At 37.3% G+C, this 18,663-nt stretch overlaps 1 protein-coding gene across 2 annotated transcripts in view; it reads right to left on the bottom strand.

Moving 5' to 3' along the window:
- The window catches only part of COL3A1 (collagen type III alpha 1 chain), a 50,031-nt gene that overhangs the window by 7,845 nt on the left and 23,523 nt on the right, over positions 1-18,663 (bottom strand). For both annotated transcript variants that reach the window (XM_068686487.1, XM_068686488.1), the window contains 35 exons: positions 17,784-17,849; positions 17,186-17,239; positions 16,912-16,965; positions 16,157-16,210; positions 15,945-15,998; positions 14,330-14,383; positions 13,771-13,815; positions 13,499-13,552; positions 12,772-12,816; positions 12,123-12,176; positions 11,727-11,825; positions 11,559-11,603; positions 11,336-11,434; positions 10,558-10,611; positions 10,319-10,426; positions 9,047-9,100; positions 8,831-8,929; positions 7,689-7,742; positions 7,278-7,376; positions 7,082-7,135; positions 6,910-6,963; positions 6,295-6,348; positions 5,892-5,945; positions 5,662-5,706; positions 5,476-5,574; positions 5,247-5,354; positions 4,663-4,716; positions 3,645-3,698; positions 3,491-3,544; positions 2,758-2,811; positions 2,303-2,410; positions 2,073-2,126; positions 1,517-1,570; positions 851-1,012; positions 89-196 (listed from right to left, as the gene is read on the bottom strand). In XM_068686487.1, coding sequence (XP_068542588.1) covers positions 89-196; positions 851-1,012; positions 1,517-1,570; positions 2,073-2,126; positions 2,303-2,410; positions 2,758-2,811; positions 3,491-3,544; positions 3,645-3,698; positions 4,663-4,716; positions 5,247-5,354; positions 5,476-5,574; positions 5,662-5,706; positions 5,892-5,945; positions 6,295-6,348; positions 6,910-6,963; positions 7,082-7,135; positions 7,278-7,376; positions 7,689-7,742; positions 8,831-8,929; positions 9,047-9,100; positions 10,319-10,426; positions 10,558-10,611; positions 11,336-11,434; positions 11,559-11,603; positions 11,727-11,825; positions 12,123-12,176; positions 12,772-12,816; positions 13,499-13,552; positions 13,771-13,815; positions 14,330-14,383; positions 15,945-15,998; positions 16,157-16,210; positions 16,912-16,965; positions 17,186-17,239; positions 17,784-17,849 — 2,415 coding nt within the window. The remainder of the gene's footprint in view (positions 1-88; positions 197-850; positions 1,013-1,516; positions 1,571-2,072; positions 2,127-2,302; positions 2,411-2,757; positions 2,812-3,490; positions 3,545-3,644; positions 3,699-4,662; positions 4,717-5,246; positions 5,355-5,475; positions 5,575-5,661; positions 5,707-5,891; positions 5,946-6,294; positions 6,349-6,909; positions 6,964-7,081; positions 7,136-7,277; positions 7,377-7,688; positions 7,743-8,830; positions 8,930-9,046; positions 9,101-10,318; positions 10,427-10,557; positions 10,612-11,335; positions 11,435-11,558; positions 11,604-11,726; positions 11,826-12,122; positions 12,177-12,771; positions 12,817-13,498; positions 13,553-13,770; positions 13,816-14,329; positions 14,384-15,944; positions 15,999-16,156; positions 16,211-16,911; positions 16,966-17,185; positions 17,240-17,783; positions 17,850-18,663) is intronic.

The raw sequence follows: 18,663 nt of genomic DNA, 5'->3' as shown, positions 1-18,663 counted from the left end.
TAATTACTGTGACTAGACTATTTTTAACTGCTGGATTACAGTCATTGCACTAATTTGGAGGCTATCATTTCAGTGAATGCACACTCACCTTGCTACCGGCCATGCCAGCTGCTCCAGGGAGGCCACGTGGACCTGGCAAACCCGTGTTACCGCGGCTCCCAATGATACCTTGAGGACCGGGGTCGCCAGGTGCCCCCTGTTTGAGAGAAAGGTCAGTCAACACTGAGCATATTTGACATTCAGGAAGATGGCTTCAGGTTCTTGATCATAGACTCATTGAAGTTGGACAGGACCTCCAAGCTCATCTTGTCCAGCCATCACCCTACTACCAATGTCACCCACTAAACCATGTCCCTAAGCACCACATCCAAACTTTCCTTGAACACCCCCAGGGACAGTGATGCCAGCACCTCCCTGGGGAACCCATTCCAATGCCTGACTGCACTTTGAGAAGAATTTTCTCCTAATTTCCAACCTAAACCTCCCCTGGTGCAATTTGAGACCATTCCCTCTAGTCCTATCACCTGTTAGTTACCTGTGAGACGAGGCTGACCCCCAGCTCCCCACACCTTCCTTTCCAGTAGCTGTAGAGAGCAACGAGGTCTCCCCTGAGCTTCCTCTTCACCAGACTAAACAACCCAGTTTGCTCAGCCGCTCCCTATAGGGCTTATGCTCCAGGCCCTTCACCAGCTTCATAACCCTTCTCTAGACACATTCCAGAGCTTCAATGTCCTTCGTGTACTGAGGTGCCCAAAACTGAACACAGTACTTGAGGTGTGGCTGAGTACAAGGGGACAAAACAGAATCCCTACCTATCGGTATAACAGGCCCCAGCTTGCCATGTACTCACCCTTTCTCCACGAGGGCCTGGTGTCCCTTTTTCACCTGGTGGGCCAGGCTCACCTCTTACTCCAGGAGATCCTGAACTGCCAGGAGGACCAGCATTACCAGGGGGTCCAGGAGGCCCATCCTTGCCGGCAGGCCCTGCATTACCAGGGGGACCTGGACTACCCTAAACATTTTGAAAATAAGAGCATGAGCTGTATTATCATCTGAAACAGTGCTACACATTTACTGCATTGATCCTTCAGTAGCTTAGATAATCAATGGGAAGAATTGCATTGACTTTAATGTTAACGTTAAATAAAATCCTACTTTTCTTATTATTTAGCAATATCTGTATCTGTCGTTAACAATAAAACAACAAAAAATTATTTTATTCAAATATAATAGATGTTTTCTCAGGTCTTAGTTACAGTACAATGAATCATTTGTAATTTTTATTAAAAAGGGGAAAATACATCTTATTCTTTGTATTTGCTTAATCTTTAAAGCAAATAAAAACAGATTGATTTTGTACAGAGGGAGAGTAAACTCTCTTTAGTAGAAGTTTTTCTCTAGGCACAAACATCATATTCAAGATAACTTTGATTGTGCACTATTCATATCATGCTACATCCAACTTAATCAAGATTAATAAGTCTAAAGATATCTGCAAGGTAAGAATACAACTTACATTGTTACCAGGGGGACCAGGTAGACCACGAGCACCAGGGAAACCAGCAGCACCCTGTAAGAGACCAATAATTTTGTCAGTTTCTGAAGATTAGAAAAATGACAATTTATCCAATTGATTTCTGTATAAAAGCTGACTTTATTTATTTATATTTATTTATTTATTTAAATAAAACCTGAATTATACAGCCTGCAACTATCAGCTTTGTGAGGAATTTCCCCCCCCCATACCTCATGGAAAGGTCCCACATGTCCCTCAAAGTTGAGCCAATTGTCTCTCAGAAACTTGTCATAGATAACATATAAATCTAATAACTGCTGAGATAAATGATTTATAGCTTTGTGTTGTCCCAGAAGCCATTTTGGCACCTTACTTATATTAAAATCTATGAAAACCTGCTCACAAATGCCTCAACCTTTATTACTCCTTGTGGAAGATTTCAGATATTCTTGAAATACTAATATTTAAGTCACTGGAGGCCTTGAGGTTCATTTACATCATGTTTGTTTTAACACACAGAACCATTCATCAGTTACTAAGTGAAAGAAACACTTACAGGGCCTCCAGGTGATCCACGTTCTCCTTTTGTTCCTTGGGGACCAGGTGGACCCTACATGGAAAGAAATAGACAAAGTAGATAATTTGAAAAACAAATAAGAAACTATAGGCTGCACCATGAAGTTACAGGCAGTTTGAATGCTCACATGTAGGCCAAGCCACCAGGAGGCTGAAGGAAAACTGAAGAAGTGTCTCCACTTGGAGCAATGAGGAACAGCACATACTTACTGGTGCACCAGGGCCGCCTTGTGGACCTGCAGCTCCAGGGGGTCCAGCCTCTCCTCTTAGACCAGGTGGGCCTCTCTCTCCTTTCCCACCAGGTTCACCATTTTGGCCCTGTAGAAAAATTGCATTGTTATGTTATGACACGACAACAAAACAATGCAGACAATACCACTGTAATGAGAAACCGTATATAGATGCTCTCCTAAGGGATGACGTTTATTGGTCTACTGGCGTGGGAAGGGAAGGGTAAAGAAAATGTTGCTTTGTGTGTGACTGAGTACAAAAAGAGTAGCAATTTTACTGGTATTGTAGCAATATATATTGGTACAAAATTAAATGTAAAGTAGTAAGTATTAATGTTAAAGTGGTTACATCCAAGTCTTTCTGAGATGAAAATTAATTTAGACAGATGAAAAATGGATAATCACATTCAATTGCTTGTAAGTATTTATACTTACTGGAGCACCAGGGAAGCCAGCAGGTCCAGGGAGACCTTGTTCTCCTCGTTCACCCTGTAGATAGCAACAAGTCAGCAATGGAAGAAGTCAGAAAAATAGGCTTCATATCAGAAGTTAGAGAACACTCATGAATACAGCTGAAGTTTCTTTGCCTTAACGGGGGGAGGATTGGGGGAGGGTTAGGGTAGGGAAACAGATGGACACACGACCAGACAAATGGTAAGCAAAAAAGGCAAACAACCAAAGCCAGCATTTGCTCCTGAGCTCTAAAAAACAACGGTTCAGTAATTATATGATAACTATCTAAAGCGTGACAAACTGATCTCAGTTACACTTGTATAAACCCTGACCACAGTCCATGTTGTTTCTTAGATGCAACTGAGAGCCACAAGTGGTTTTATTAAGGTAAGATATAGGAATATATATATTTTACTTAACCATAAGACAAGATGGAAACAATTCAAGGAAATCCCTCTGCTTTATCTAGCAACTACTGGTTCAAACTCTTGCTCTGATCTGTCATTGTAGCCTTCCAATCCCTATAAAGCTTTAGAAGCTTTGACTTTCTGAAGACCTTAGCATGTGTAAATCCCAAGAGTCAATGAGAGCTGAATGTACTTAGTCTATTACGGATTCAACTGAATGTGTTCTTGATAGGGATAGTTTACAACGTGGATGTTTCTACCAGGCTAGATGAGTAAAGGTACGCTGGAAGAAAATGACTGTCACTTACAGGACCGCCGCGGGAACCCATTGGACCTGGGGCACCTGCTGGACCAGTCTCTCCCTGTAAGGAACAAGAATGATTACCAGGATTTCCTCCTCTTCCCGGGAGACAGTGATGCTACTGTTCATGGCATCACGCATCTTTATGGAGGATGCTTTACCTTATCTCCAGGTGGGCCGGCAGGACCAGGAGGACCGATGGGACCGACATTACCCTAAACAATTAGAAAATAATATATTTTGTATCAAAATATGACGCTGTTATCTCATCTATTTTGATCAATATCATTATCAACGTGTTTGCACTGAAACACAAATGTTATCTAAATGAAAGCGCTCTACAATGGCAGCATGTTGTTGCACACTACATTTTGGAGTGATATACTGACATCACACTATTTTGTGATGTGAGATATCTCCAATTCATTTCTCATTATTTTTCCCCCCATATAAATCTAATCCAAAGCCACTTGAAGTCAGTGAGTCTCTTTCAATAGACAACAAAAGTCACCTATTGCTTTAACTTCTTATATAGATAATTGGTCCATATTTCTCTGGGATAAATTCAACATCTCTTGACCAATGCCTTCATTTTTTTTCCTTGAGAATTCAATGTGTACCATATGGATTGAAATCTACTTCTCTACTTCTCCCACTCGTACAAGCTGCGTTAATATTTTTGCTGTCCCTTGTTATTTTGATGTATATATCGCTTACATGTACTTGTTGGATTTATGTATACACTTCAAGTGCATATGCTATATAGATGTATAAATATATCATACATAGTAAACTGTAGTCTGTATGAGAGCCCTTGCTATCACAGTGTCTTTTTGTGCTTCATTATAACCAACATTCTTCTCAGTTGGCTAGCTTAAGGAAGCTAATAACATTTTTCCTACCTCTGCATTGGGACTTTCCCTCCAAAGCATTGTTCCAATTAACTATAATCTTATACTTGCAAAAACTGTTCTATCTACTTGGGCAGCCATGATCACAAAGAATAGTAGTATGTCTAACTTAGTTCATAAAACCAGATTTACACAGCCAGAATGAAATACAATGGGGTTACTATTTTAACTCCTAGATAGTATTTATTCACTGTAAGTGTACTCGCCTTCTACGTGTAGACTGTATGAAGCTAATTCCTAAACTGTTAGAAGTTGAAAGACCACTCACCCTCTCTCCTCTTGCACCAGGAAGGCCATCAGCACCTTTGCCACCGGGTTCACCCTAGCAAGCAGAAGATGTAAAAAGGATAAGCAAAAAACAAGCAAGAGACAAAACAACAACAAAACAAACAAACACACCACACATTACTGAGGAGAGCATCTCCTACTGAGGGTATCCAGATAACCATATTTCCTTATTGTGGTCATACAAATCTGAAACAAGATGACATTCTGCACAGTATTGAGCATCAGATACAGAATACTTGGATGCAAAAACTCCAGACTGATTCAAAATGGAGCCCATACTATAGGCAGACAACTTGGCATAAACTATTCTAGTTGTTTATTAGCTTCATTGGACCTGTTCTGTTTTATCCTTCCCTCACCAGATGAAGCAGAACAAAATAGTTAGCATATTATACCAGCTGTAAAATGCTGTATTTTAAAAATGCATATGGTCCATATAATGCTGCTAAATCAACAATACTGCACAATCAGTACCTCTGAAATCAGGCAAAAGTGAACACGTGAAAAAACTCCATGCCTTATGGGAGACTGACATTGGAAGGGTAGGTGAGATGGGTGCATTACCTTATCCCCTTTTGGTCCAGGACTTCCAGAAGGTCCTCTCTCGCCGGGCATTCCCTGTAAGCCAGGCAGCCCTGTGCCTCCAGGGGCTCCAGGGGGGCCAGCAGGACCCTAAAGATTGACAAAACTAATTAGAAAAAGTGGGGAAAAAAACAATAAAGGGGGAGGGGGGTTCTGGGGCATGACTGAATGCTGTACATGGCAACAGGAAGGCAGGCAAGTCTGTGGGTACCTTGGCACCTTCTGAGCCAGCTGGACCTGGCCCACCTCTCGCTCCAGGAGGTCCTGGAGGACCCTGTGCACCACGTTCACCTGGGATACCATTTTCACCCTGTGACAAAGAAACATGTTATTTGTTGTCAGGTTCATAATTGTCAATTTATTAATGTAACTGTAGAAATGATGCTATATGATTTACCTTAGGGCCTGGGAATCCGGGTCCTCCAATTTCACCTTTTGGCCCCTGTTTATGAGAAAATAAACACAAGTTATCCATGCACTTAATAAATCTGCGTTGTGGTTGGCACCCTGTTTCTCCCTCTTATTATCCCTGAAAACAGATTTCTCTGCTCCGCAGAATGTTCATGGCTGTCTGAATTCGGAAATTTGGTAGATCTGGGAAGAGCTTTGAAAGGAAATAATACTTACTGGTTCTCCAGGCTTTCCATTTTCTCCAGCTGGTCCTGGTCCACCAGGCAATCCCTATAAGAAGGAACAGTATCATAAGGTAAGTCTAGGTTACATAGATAAAATATGCATTCTTCTATTTAGCAAAATGTTTTGACACAAAGATGTGGACCCTACTCATTCCCATCCTCTACAAAGGAGAAGGAGTTACTTTGATAGCAGTTTAATATCCACAGAGCCAGCCGTCTGGTTTGCAATTACAAAATAGTGAGCAATACATTTTATCAACTGATTGATTTGTTTTACTTCAAAGTATGATTACATGTATGCTAATGAAAGTGGTTAGATGTCTTTTTTCTTTCTCTTTGGTTTTGTTAGTCTGTTAAAAAGAATCAGAAAGAAATTAACTACAAACACACAGTACCTGGAGGCCAGGAGAACCTGATGGCCCTGGTTCTCCTCTCTCCCCAGAAGGACCCTAGAATCAAAGAGAAGAGGAAAAAATGAAACTGTCTCAGAATATTTCAACAAAGAAACACCTCCACACTACCTCTACTCTATGTCTCCTTATCTTGAATTGGAGAAGATATTTCACAATTCTGAAGGCTAATGTATCTCAGTGTTCTGGTATTTTCTCTTTTCACCCCAACCACCAAATGTAATTTAGGAGAAATATTTATCTCACTTAATATTTGTGTCACTTGACACTAGTCCAAAATTGCTAGCTCTGATAAACTTTGAAGGGAGCACTAATATGTCTCAATTAGAGAAGATGGTATATCCCTAACAGCTGTGAATTGACTTTTCATTTCAACTCACACCAGGTATACCTGCCTCAGGTTTTTCCCAACATGGGTTTATTGTATGGAAATAATGGGGAAGAAGAGATCTGGGATTTTTCTTCTTAAAAGGAAGTTTCTTTATATCATAAAAATATCCCTCCCCTCCCCCCCCCTCCAAATTTACAGTCTCTTTCTGTAGGTTGCAGACCACCTTGGCAATAGCTGATAATTGACTCTTATGGGAGTCTAACACTTACAGGAGGTCCAGGAGGACCAGGGAGGCCAACGTCACCATTCTTTCCAGCAGGACCCTAAACAAAGGCAAAATTTGCTATGGTTATGAGTTGGTATTTTTATATTAATTACCAATATTTTGGTGATTTTATAATATTTTTGTTATATTGTTAAAAAATCATGAATAAAACTTACAGGAGTTCCAGGTGGTCCACCAGGGCCTCTTTCTCCATTCTTACCAGGTAGACCCTTACAAAAGAGAAAGATCACATTTAAAATAGCTGTTCTGGTCAAAATACAATAATTCAAAGCTGTAGCACCAAATTCCTCCACTATGAAGCAATCATAACAGTTGATTGCTCAAGCACAGGTGTGGAGAAATACCACTAACCTCATTTCCTTTAGGTCCGGGGAAACCCATTACACCTGGTTGACCACGTGGGCCTGGTGGGCCAGGTGGACCAGAACGGCCAGGTTCACCCTGGTTACCCTGGGATAAGCAGAAAAGAAATTAAGACATGGCATCTCTTAGGTGAAATAAATGCTCATCTGTGAGTCATTAAATAGTCAAGGTGAGATCAGGCTAGAGACGTTTAAACTCAAGACTTCACGCATTTTGAATTTCAACCAAGCTTCTATATAATTCAATATATTTGAAATATGGAGTATAAGATCTACACAAAGCTATTACAATGAAACAGCACCTGAAGCGCTCTGGTAATTAAAACAAACAAACAAACAATAGGCAATCAATACAAACAATAGTTTGTAATTAATCAATCAAACAAACAATAGTACATACTGGAGGGCCGGGCTTCCCATCGCTTCCAGCACTTCCTGGAATTCCAGGCAAACCCTGCAATTGAAGGAAAAAAATGTTATTCTTCAGCTTAAAATGTGTAGCAATAAATAAATAAGTTTTTAAAATATTTTCTTGCTTTTAACTTCTTTATTAAAATCCTCTAATTAAGGGAAAAATTGAAGAAATCTAACAAATAATTTTGCTAGGATTTAATCCCTTTCTCATAGATTTTCATGATCAAGCCATCAAACAACATGCACCAAAAATATATTATTTCATTATTTGAGAAAAAACTCATTTCAGAGAGTAAAAATTCAAAGAATGAAACAAGTTTCACTGTGCCCTATACTTTAAAGCAGCACAACTGATAATATATTTTTACTTATTTTGTTTTATATTTTAAAATGAGATTATTTATGTTATATTTTAAGTCATATTCATTTCCAATAAAATTTTAACTCCCAGAAGCCTGCATTCAAGCTCAAATTTCAGTGCATTTATTGCCATTGGTTTCTAGTTCTTAGTACAGTTCACAGAATGTTATTATGTTCTGTGTGCGTTATACAATAAATTATCTCTGAAAGTCTTCTTGATTTATATCCTATGAAAATCTGACCAATCAGATTTATATTAATTTGCACTACTTGCAAATAAACTATATATGAAGCATTAAATATTTAAGTATATTAAAACATGCATATTAATGCATAATTTAAACATGTATTTAAATTTCAAATTTAGCTCTATTTAAATAAGTAAAACAATATCAAATGCAATAAACCAGCTATCTATTAAATGTTATAACAACTCATCTTATAATACACTTCAATATTCATTAAAACGTAAAAAGACAATACAGAAATTCATCTAATGCTAACTCACATTAAAGCCATAAGAATGCATGAGAGCTGTGGAGCATGTTCAACTTCATATAAATTTCATACATTCACTTCTGACAGATGTTTCTGAAAGCTCCACATTGCTGCATGGTTATCTATAGCACTATGAACGTATGTTCCAGATTCAAAGGAAGTAATGACATCACTAGAATTTGTTCTCTAATTGGACTTCTCTATTTTATCAGCTCAGATGAGGCATCTTTAATAGAATTTATCTTATTTTCTGTAGATATCTTGTCTTACTCTCATTCCTGGAAGACCAGGGCCTCCATCTTGTCCACGTTCTCCTGCAGGTCCACTTGGGCCAGGGGGACCTGGACTGCCACGTTCACCTGCAGGGCCCTAAAGAAAAAATATATATCATGAAGGCAATTGGAATCATATTGAATCTGAAATTGTCTATTCAAATTAACATGAATTCAACAGAAGTGTGGGATGGTTTTAGAGGAAGACTCATACCTTTTCGCCTGGAAGTCCATTGCTACCGGGTAAACCACGGAAACCAGGGGAGCCCTGTGAAATAAAAGAAACAAGTATGGATTTTAGGCAAAATAACTTGGGTAATGGGAAATATTTTCTCTAAACCATTTACCTTTAGACATTCAGAAAATTAATGAAAGAAATACATGGAAATGACATTTCACTGTGCTAAGAAAGTCTGAAGAAGAATCTTCTCAAGGACATAACCCTACTGATATAATAGGTAGTCCTTCATTTTCTTTCAACAGGCCATACATTAGTCCTTTTACTCATGAGCGTTTTTTTAAAATACATATAAAAAATTAAACAACACGGTCAGTCTTGAAGAAATATTTTCTTCTAATTCAATACTGAAAAGTGCTCTACTGTATTATTGTAATAATTATATTTACTACTATCCTTATTGCTTACAAAGAATTTTAATTATAAAATATAAATTGCAGCCTAATTTATATATGTAAAATTATTTGTTCACTGTGCATCACATAGATCATAGCTTCCTCATAGCTTTAGCAAGCACTGCAAGTGATTCTTAAATTAGGTGTTATAAATAAATGAATACAATTTCCTTTGATTTAGATGGGAAAAGAAATACAAAATTTGTGATGTTGTTGCTATTTTGTTATTCAATAAATCAATTCAAGAACTCCTTTGTGAGAATGCTCTTTGGAAAGTTACTGAATGTAGTAGCTGAAAAACTGCTGGTAATAATGACATTATAAGATAAAAGATACCCTGACCATATTGTTATTGTCATTATCGACGCTAAAGACATATTTACAATAAAGATGATGATATAATGACACATCCTGAATGTAGAATTCGCACTGATTTCACTTTTCAAAGCTAATGCTTTGTGATGCCTATCACAAATAGTTGTTTGTTTTTTATTTTTTAAACTGAGAAGACATTTTGAAAGTAGCACAAAAATTAAAAAATGTTTCCAATTCCTATGTGGTGCTTACAATTGTTTTTCAGCATGAAGCTTTAGATATGACTTCCACTTTAGTTCCTCAATATCAAAAAAAGAATTTAAAGTATTCCAGACTGAGATAGAGACAAACTCTGCAGCTGAGATTAGGAACTAGATAAGAATTCTCCCAAGTTTTGAAACCCTGTTCCACATGTTGACTTTGGTGAGAATTGATATGGAGTCAAATATCATCTTGAAGAATTTTGAATACCAGCTTTTTTCACCTTTGTACTAACTCAAAATATACCTAGTATGCACGGTCATCTACAGTGGCTTACCCTTTCTCCAGGTGTTCCAGGGACACCATTCTGGCCAGGTTCACCATTTGCACCTCTTTTGCCTTCCTCACCAGGAGGTCCAGGAGCACCTGGGGTGCCATTTTCACCCTGGCAACAATAACAAAAGCCACCAGTGACCTTAGGATTCGAAAAGAACCCCCCCTAGTTTTGTGTGTGGAATGATTCAGGGTTCAGACTTCCTGGGAAGAAGTCTCTGAATGCATTTTAAAATCACTTACACGCTCGCCTTTTGGGCCTGGATCTCCTTTTGCACCATTCTTACCAGGTTCTCCCTAAACAGAAGAAAATCTCATTAAGGTTATAGATTTCAATAAGGTATTATTATTCCAGAGCTATCAGGTAGTACTAAAATACTAAGAAATAGACATATTTCAATATATTGATTTTTTTTTTTAAATTATTTTAGTAATTTATTGCAACAGAATTAGTAGAAACCAATTGGATCTAGATGTTGAATGTATGGTACTCTTTCAAAATTTGGTAAAGAAGTGATGTAATCTTAAGCACCACTGAGAAGAATTTTATGTGTGTTGAGAAAGAACTATGTGTGGTGTATAGCTGCCAGGAGAGAGCATATCAGGGTGAATGACAGGGTAAGAGTAGATACAATTCACTAGGTATAGTGGACTGCAGATTCAGGACAATGGGAATTTTAGCAGGTGAAACTGGGATTTTAACACGGCAGATTTTGTTTTATGCAACAGTTTTAGTCAAGATACTGTTTTGCTATGTGTTTCTGATTTGATACATAATTTAGGAAAGTTAATAAGTATTATTGATACATTTAATTCATACATACCAATATAGAAGGTAATGTGTGAAAGATAAAAAACATATTTATAAAAAATAGTTATCTATAGTTATCATGAAATAATTTATGAGACCATCTCAAACTAATAGGACTAATTCAATTTATTTATTTATTTATTTTAACATATCAGAAATACTTCCACCATGCTGTTTTTTTGTACAGTGTAATGAATATTAGTAACTCACCGGAGTGCCTTTTGCTCCAGGATTTCCACTTGCACCAGGTGGGCCAGGAAGACCACGGCCTCCTGGCAGACCAGGAGCACCAGGAATACCAGAAGGTCCCTGTGGAGAGCCAAAAGGAGATGACCAAGATGAACAGAGCTCAGCACGGTTGGATTCTGCCCAGGTTATCAGCGACCCTTGTAAACTCAGCGTAGTAAAAGACACTGATATGAAAAGTACCCACCATTTCACCCTTGTTGCCAGGACTTCCAGCTCTTCCAGGAGGACCCTGGAAAAAAGAAATGTCTAAATTGATGCTGCTAACCTATCATCCTTAAACCAAAGGAGCTGTAAGGCTTTGTGAAGAGCAGCTGGCACTCCACTTCCCTGTTCTCAGGTGGTATTTACATACCTGAGGCCCAGGTGGCCCAGCATGACCCTGAGGACCAGGTTCTCCTCTCTCTCCAGGACTACCACTAGCACCAGCAGGACCAGGAGGACCAGCTTCACCCTAAGGAAAAAAAGGGAAAAATGAATGCGTTTTAGTCATATCTCCATGGAAATCAATATTAATGTCATGGCCTCTTCCTCTCCTTTGCATGATTTGAGAAAAACATTACCACTACTATCACCCGAGTGCAAGAGCCAAACAAGCTCAGCAACCCAATGCTGAGACACATAGTCACAGTGCAGTCCATCAAATGTATGGTGTAGAGCTCCTCTAGATGCTGAAAGTTCACTTGAAACCCTCCCACAATGCAACATAAAACACTAAATCCTGTATTAGTACGTATCTGTAGCTGAATACCTTAAAACCTGGAGAGCCTGGAAATCCTGCAGTTCCAGGGGGACCTGGGGGACCCTTAAAAAGTAAAAGAAATTGTATTAATACAAGAGGTGAAAGCCATATGAATAGAATTAATCTTAAGTTAAAAAAAGAAAAGCCTGATTATGACATTTTTCTCTGAATAAGGAAACACATGGCAAAATAACAAATATAAATTATGCTATAGAAGATGAAGTTTGGCTAGTCCTAAAATATCACACCTATGTGTTGTTATCCTGACTTTCATATTCAGTTAAATTTCTTTGTTGTCAATTAAAAAAAAAAAAAACAAAAACACATAAAAGCTATCATTAAAGAAATAAAGTTATAAAATAGTTCAAAATTTGTTTTAATTATAAAAAACAGGTGTAGGAGAAAAATAAGCCAATAAAGGTGCTACACATACAAATGGGCATGCTCAGGTTTCATCATGCAGATGGAAAAGATAAATAACCTTTTGCACACTTCAGCAAAATAATGTCTTGGATAAGAGCATTCAAAATTTTATCCGTGTAGAGAACAGCAATTCTACTCTGATTTAAAGTGTTAAAAATCTCCTATTTTCACTGTGTGGCTCAAGCATTTTGATCAACACAAATATTCAAATTCAAAGCACTCTAGGTCTTCTTACAGGTGGGCCTGCTGCTCCTGGGGATCCATCTTTGCCATGGGCACCCTATGGAAAAAACAGAGGGGTCTGATAAGAGCACTACTTGGACACTGAACCTACATGCCTTAACACTCATGACTCACAAAGCATCTCTCTGTTTCTACAGTCCTACTTAGTTTACCAAACCCCAAGGATTTCTCAAGTGTAAAATTCTAGAATAATAATTAACTAAATGTTTTTGAAGGAATATCCATCACTTTATGTGATTTGCACTGTAATGATGAGACAGCAAGACATGAAAATATATTCTTCTGAGAATTCTTAAGGAAATAACAGTTACAAGAACTGGCCTGTGGCCAGTTTTTACTGGTAAATAAAAATAAAAGTAAAAATAAGTAAGATCAAAATAACAGTTACTTCTAACTCACATAAAAGACAAAAAGATCACTCAAAAAGCCTAAATGAATATGATACAGAACTGTATGATTTAAATCATAAATTGCCTGTCTTACAGACATGTTAGACCAGGTCTGCTGCTCAAGTTATCTAGTATTTGTACAAATATTGCTGATTAGCTGGGGACGGATATGTTTTCATATATGATTTTACAGATGCTATGCAGTTTTCTAATCCTTTGCATTACAGATGTTTTAAGATAAATCGTAAAACAAGCAAGGAATTACCATCATATTGAAACAAGATATATGCTGCTTGCTGATAAGAACAACAGCTGCGATTAATTACTTACAGGGCCACCAGGATTCCCAGGTCTTCCTCTTTCACCAGCTGGTCCTCTTGGTCCCTAGAAAACATAAGAAAACTAGTTTGTGACATGGTTTCCTAAACACATATGGCTTGGTACTGCTTTTATTTGCAGACCTTACTGTTGGTCAATGTATGTGGTAGGGTAACTAAGGTTAATAATAATAATAATAATAAAAATGAAAAGATGAATAAATCTATTAAGGGGAAAGTGCTAGTGGCCCTTCCATTTAGATGCTACAGGGTACACATATTTACCGGTTGGCCTGGTGATCCGTTTGCTCCAGGAAGACCAGTTTCACCCTGTTATGTAAATTAAAAACAAAACAAAACAACACACAAACAATTACAGAATGAACTCTGGTGAGAACATTTTTTTGATTTATCTAAGAAGAAGAGACAGCCCACACCTTTGCCCCTTTCTGTGTGGCTCTGTGTGTCTGCAGCTTGAACAGGCATCTGTGAGGCCTGAGCCACCAAAAAAAATGCCAAAAGAAAATATTTAAACAGAAAAAATAATTAGGAAGACACAGTCCTTTACTGTTATGCAATAAAGTCAAATGATCTGGGCATGTCCTGTCCTTTTAGAATCTCATCTTTGTTATAGCTATAGGATCAGGGCATGACATAGACCAGAGAGTCTAACTCCTTTGGAATGGTTCCTTTCATGGCGATCTTCAGTCAGTTTCTTCAATGCTTAATGGCTTTTCTGAATAGCATAATATGCAATGCATAGCTACATAACAAATAATGTATTTTTACATCTATTAAAAAGATTACACTACATTTTTTTTTTTTTTTTTTTTTTTTTTTTTACCTTTGGACCTGGAGCACCACTATCACCTTTGGCACCATCTTTTCCATCAAAACCCTGTGGGAAAGGAAAACCATATCTGTGAATACTATTTCTCTTGTAGTCTAGAAAATCTGATTCCCCTTGGCCAATTATTGAGCTTCAAGTACACTGTTTTCTGTGAATATTTTAAATTTGAAAAAGATTGACAATTATTTTGAACCATAGGAAGGTACGTTACACACTCTTACAGAACGGCAGTAGGAAATTTGAGATTGTTTAAGAAAGAATTACAGGGAAAAAAATAGTGACAAAAATCTCTGTGTACAAGGATTAAATTGTGGGCTCCAGTTTACACTGCTGAGAACTCACTCTGTCTCTTTTCAGCTAGTTTTCTAGCCTTCACACAGACCTAAAATTTATGATAAAAGAGATGTTTAAATACTGTTGACTGAATCCTGTTAGTCCTGTTATAAAGATGCATGGTATAAATGCTGAATGCAAATATTCATTACATCATTACTATAACAGGTGCAAGCTGAGTACTTAGAGCAGGGGTTACAAACAATTATTTCTAAAATCTTGAATAACTTTATAGTTATGATTGATTAATCCTAATTTCAGAAGTATAAACAGTAGAAGTGGAAACAGTGCTTTTAATTTATCTTCTTTGACTTCAGTTAACTTTTACTTACATTTATATTATTTTCCTTTATACTTAAAGCTATAATGTCATAAAATTAAGAAACGGTGATGTGGATGGAAACAGACTGTATAAACAACAGACAGCTGTGTATAAAATAGCTATGAATCTAAATCAAGCTTTCACCTTGTCAGTAAAGTTTATACAGTATAATGTTTAATTATTCTGCTACTGCAATTGTTTTTATAATAGTTAGCTTTAGAATGTTTACTGTCTTACACTTTCTACAATTTATAATTTAATAAATAATTAAATATAATATAATAAATGATATCACAATGGGTTAGCTTGCTGACACATTGGTTTCTTACTGTTGACTTTAACAGAGTAGCATAAATTGTACATCTGTCACTATTCTTCTTTATCAAATATTTGAATAATATTTAATAATACTTTTATTAAATGGTTAATTATCACTTAGAATTATCATATCATATACTTATGTTTTTCATACTGAAATAATTTCACTTAGACTGGGGTCTTGGGCTAGCTGCTGTAGAGATGGAGACATGGTATTTGATTCTAGGATTTTATAACTTAAGTAGCACTCCTGTTTTCACATTACTTGATGTAGAAGGAAGCACGTTGCTGAGATTTGTAACACATTCAGTCATCATTACTTGATGTTATACATAAAGGAGCACATTTAAATAATGAGTGCTTTAGCTAGTAGAACACTCTTTGAAAGAAAATTCTTATTCCCCCATGTCTCTATTTGCATTAGTTAAGAGTGGATGCTTTTAAGGAACACGTGCTTAACCCAACATGCAGTATGGAGCAGTACAATTGAGGTAACTAGATAAAATTCAACAGTCTGTGTTACTATGATTCAATCTCATTAGCTGGAAATTGATGACTGAAGGAACACAGTGCAATACCATGGCTTATGTAGAGCAACAGACTCCATTGCACCCAGTACAGTCAATAAATACTTACTCGCGAACCTTTCATTCCAGGCATTCCAGGCATTCCAGGGTGTCCCTTGTGACCCTAAACACACAAACACAGAAAGATGAGTAAATTTACATACCTACTGTATGAAGGGCACAAACCAATGCTCATTAAGTATCATGTTCACTTGACTAATACAAAATGGGAAAACAAAACCTATCATTAGATTATCACTGTTATTAGGGGCTTTTTTATACCGGTAATCCAGGGATTCCACGGTCTCCATTTCTGCCTGGTCTTCCTGGTTCTCCCTGTGGAAAGAAAGTAAATTGCTGACTTCTTTGCTATTGCTTCAGTTACTGGCAAAGATATGGCCCTGACAGATCAAGATGAGTTGGAATAAGGAGATGAAACTTCCACTGAAGACAGCAAGGAAAATTACACAAGGGTGAAGGTACACACTATGACTGCCTTCTGAACACCATTGCCAGAAGTTATCAACTCACTTTTTTTTTTTTCAATCAAGATTTTGATTAGCAACTAATATATTTCAAGCCAACATTTTAGAAATTGTATCAACACAGAAAAAAAAATATTTTTCATGGTAAAACAGTCAAAATGGACAAAAACATCAGCTGATTGTCTCTCCCTGTGCAAGGATTATCCAGGATTTCCAGCTGTGAGTCAAAAGATGGTTTTAAGAACCTCAACTCTCAAAGCAAGACTTAAAGGGAGCAGGCAACCACCATTACTGTCTGCTTTGTTTATTTATTTTTTCCTAACTGTGTTAGTGGAATATCCTGCTAAAATTGAAACTTTTTTGGAATAGACACTTATATCTGACGTAAGCCAAATCCAGTTTCTTAGAGTCATGTTGTTTAACTGAGAAACTGGGAGACATTAGAAATTCTTAAATGCAATGGTATCAATGTGCTCTGCTAACTTAACATTTAATGAAATTTGTTTTTCTTATTTTTAAATCTATAAATAATTTAAATAATAGTGAACTTACATCTTTTCCTGGTGGACCAGCTGGGCCTATCATGCCTGCAGGGCCTGGAGGTCCCTGAAGAAAAATAATGAATATTAAATATAATAATAGATATTAAGTCTCTTTCAAATTAAAAATGCATTAAGTGCTATAAAATATTTGTACTATTGACATAGACAATAGTAAACAGGCAGGATGAACCGCCAGATTTCAATCCACTCCAGTGATGACACAGAGATTCATGCTAGTAGGAGCATGCCTTTGACATATATAATGATATATAACATATACGTACAGAAGGGCCAGGTTGTCCTGGTTCTCCGGGGGGACCTTGGTATCCATTAGAACCCTACGATGCAGCAAAAAGCAGTTAAGATGTGAATAACTCCATGCACTGTGCCATGGTGCTACTGTATTTTGTAATGATCTTATTACCAAGCAGAATATGTCTCCATGAAAACAGAACTAAATGTACTCCTCTAAAACGGGATATACATTGAAAACCCCAAATCCTTTGTATGTTTACCGAGTGTGCACTAGGATTTCCAGTTTCCTTTTTCTCATGTGAAATTTTTATCTGAACAAACATTTGGGAATATTAGCAGAGACTCACAGCCAGTGGTATATTTTAAGGGCAATATTCAACTTTAGGTGACACCCCACAGAATCATAGTAAGCCCCAGGCATAAACACAGAGAATAGCCCTCAGCCATTGAGTCTTGATGCTGCAGAGATTCTAGGGCCCCGTTAATAAGAAATTACATCTATCCATAAAATTATTCAGCTTAGTATCTAGATTTAATGGCTGTAAATGTACCTAATACTGATGAAAGAGAAAAGGAGAGGCTAAGATAGAAGAGTTGGATGTTTATGAAAAGATTAATTCTACTTACAGGGGGACCTGCATGACCAGGTGGGCCAGGGGGGCCGCTGGGGCCAGGGGGTCCTGGAAAGCCACTCTATATTGTAGATTCAAAAATAGTCATTATATCAGTGTAATATATTTACAAAGCTTAATGCAGCTGCAATATTCACCAACAGATGCAACAGTGACTTACTGAATTAAGGCCATATTTTTGTTGCTTGTCAGCAAAGCAAGCATTTTTGCCAATGAGCCCTTTTCTGAACATTAACAGTGCAAAGCCATAAGGCATAAATTATACCTGGACTAACCAAAGGACTCAGAGGATAACACCGCAATATACCCATGGAGTAACAAATCAGCAGCACTGTTCCTTATTTAATTGGTAAAAATGGAGTAAAATGAAAAACTAAGGAAATTCTCAATTTGGGAGAAGTGTTAATATTTCTACTTTTAGTAGAAACAGCCAGAAATGCATTTGAGATGCAAACATTTTTAAAAATTAGCACAGTGATTTATTGCAGCTGTATGTGGTTCTTTAAAAATGCTTTTGCTAAATTTAACTCTTTGTGAATTTGATACAGCCAAAAAGATGAAGTACAGGTATTATGTGAGAAACAGTGTGCTGCAGTGCAGCAAATGCATGCTGTACCTTAATATGGCACAGTGTTTGTTTCACGGGATATTGTTATATGGTGTCAGAATAGGTCAGGCATTACAGATGACACACAAAACTTATTTTTGTAATACAAGATTAATAGTACAGCTATATATTAAACAGGGTTGCCTTCAGTACATGAATACAACAGGCAGCCCCTCTCTGTTCACTGTTACAACCCGTTTGGCACAGACCCAGTCTGGATTCAGCATGGATTGGAATCATCAACTCATCAATTGCAATCCATCCATCA

This window comes from Anas acuta, chromosome 6 (assembly GCF_963932015.1).
Source record: "Anas acuta chromosome 6, bAnaAcu1.1, whole genome shotgun sequence".
Lineage (NCBI taxonomy): Eukaryota > Metazoa > Chordata > Aves > Anseriformes > Anatidae > Anas > Anas acuta.
Note: the sequence above shows the minus strand (reverse complement) of the source record. Positions and strands in the feature narration are given on the sequence as shown.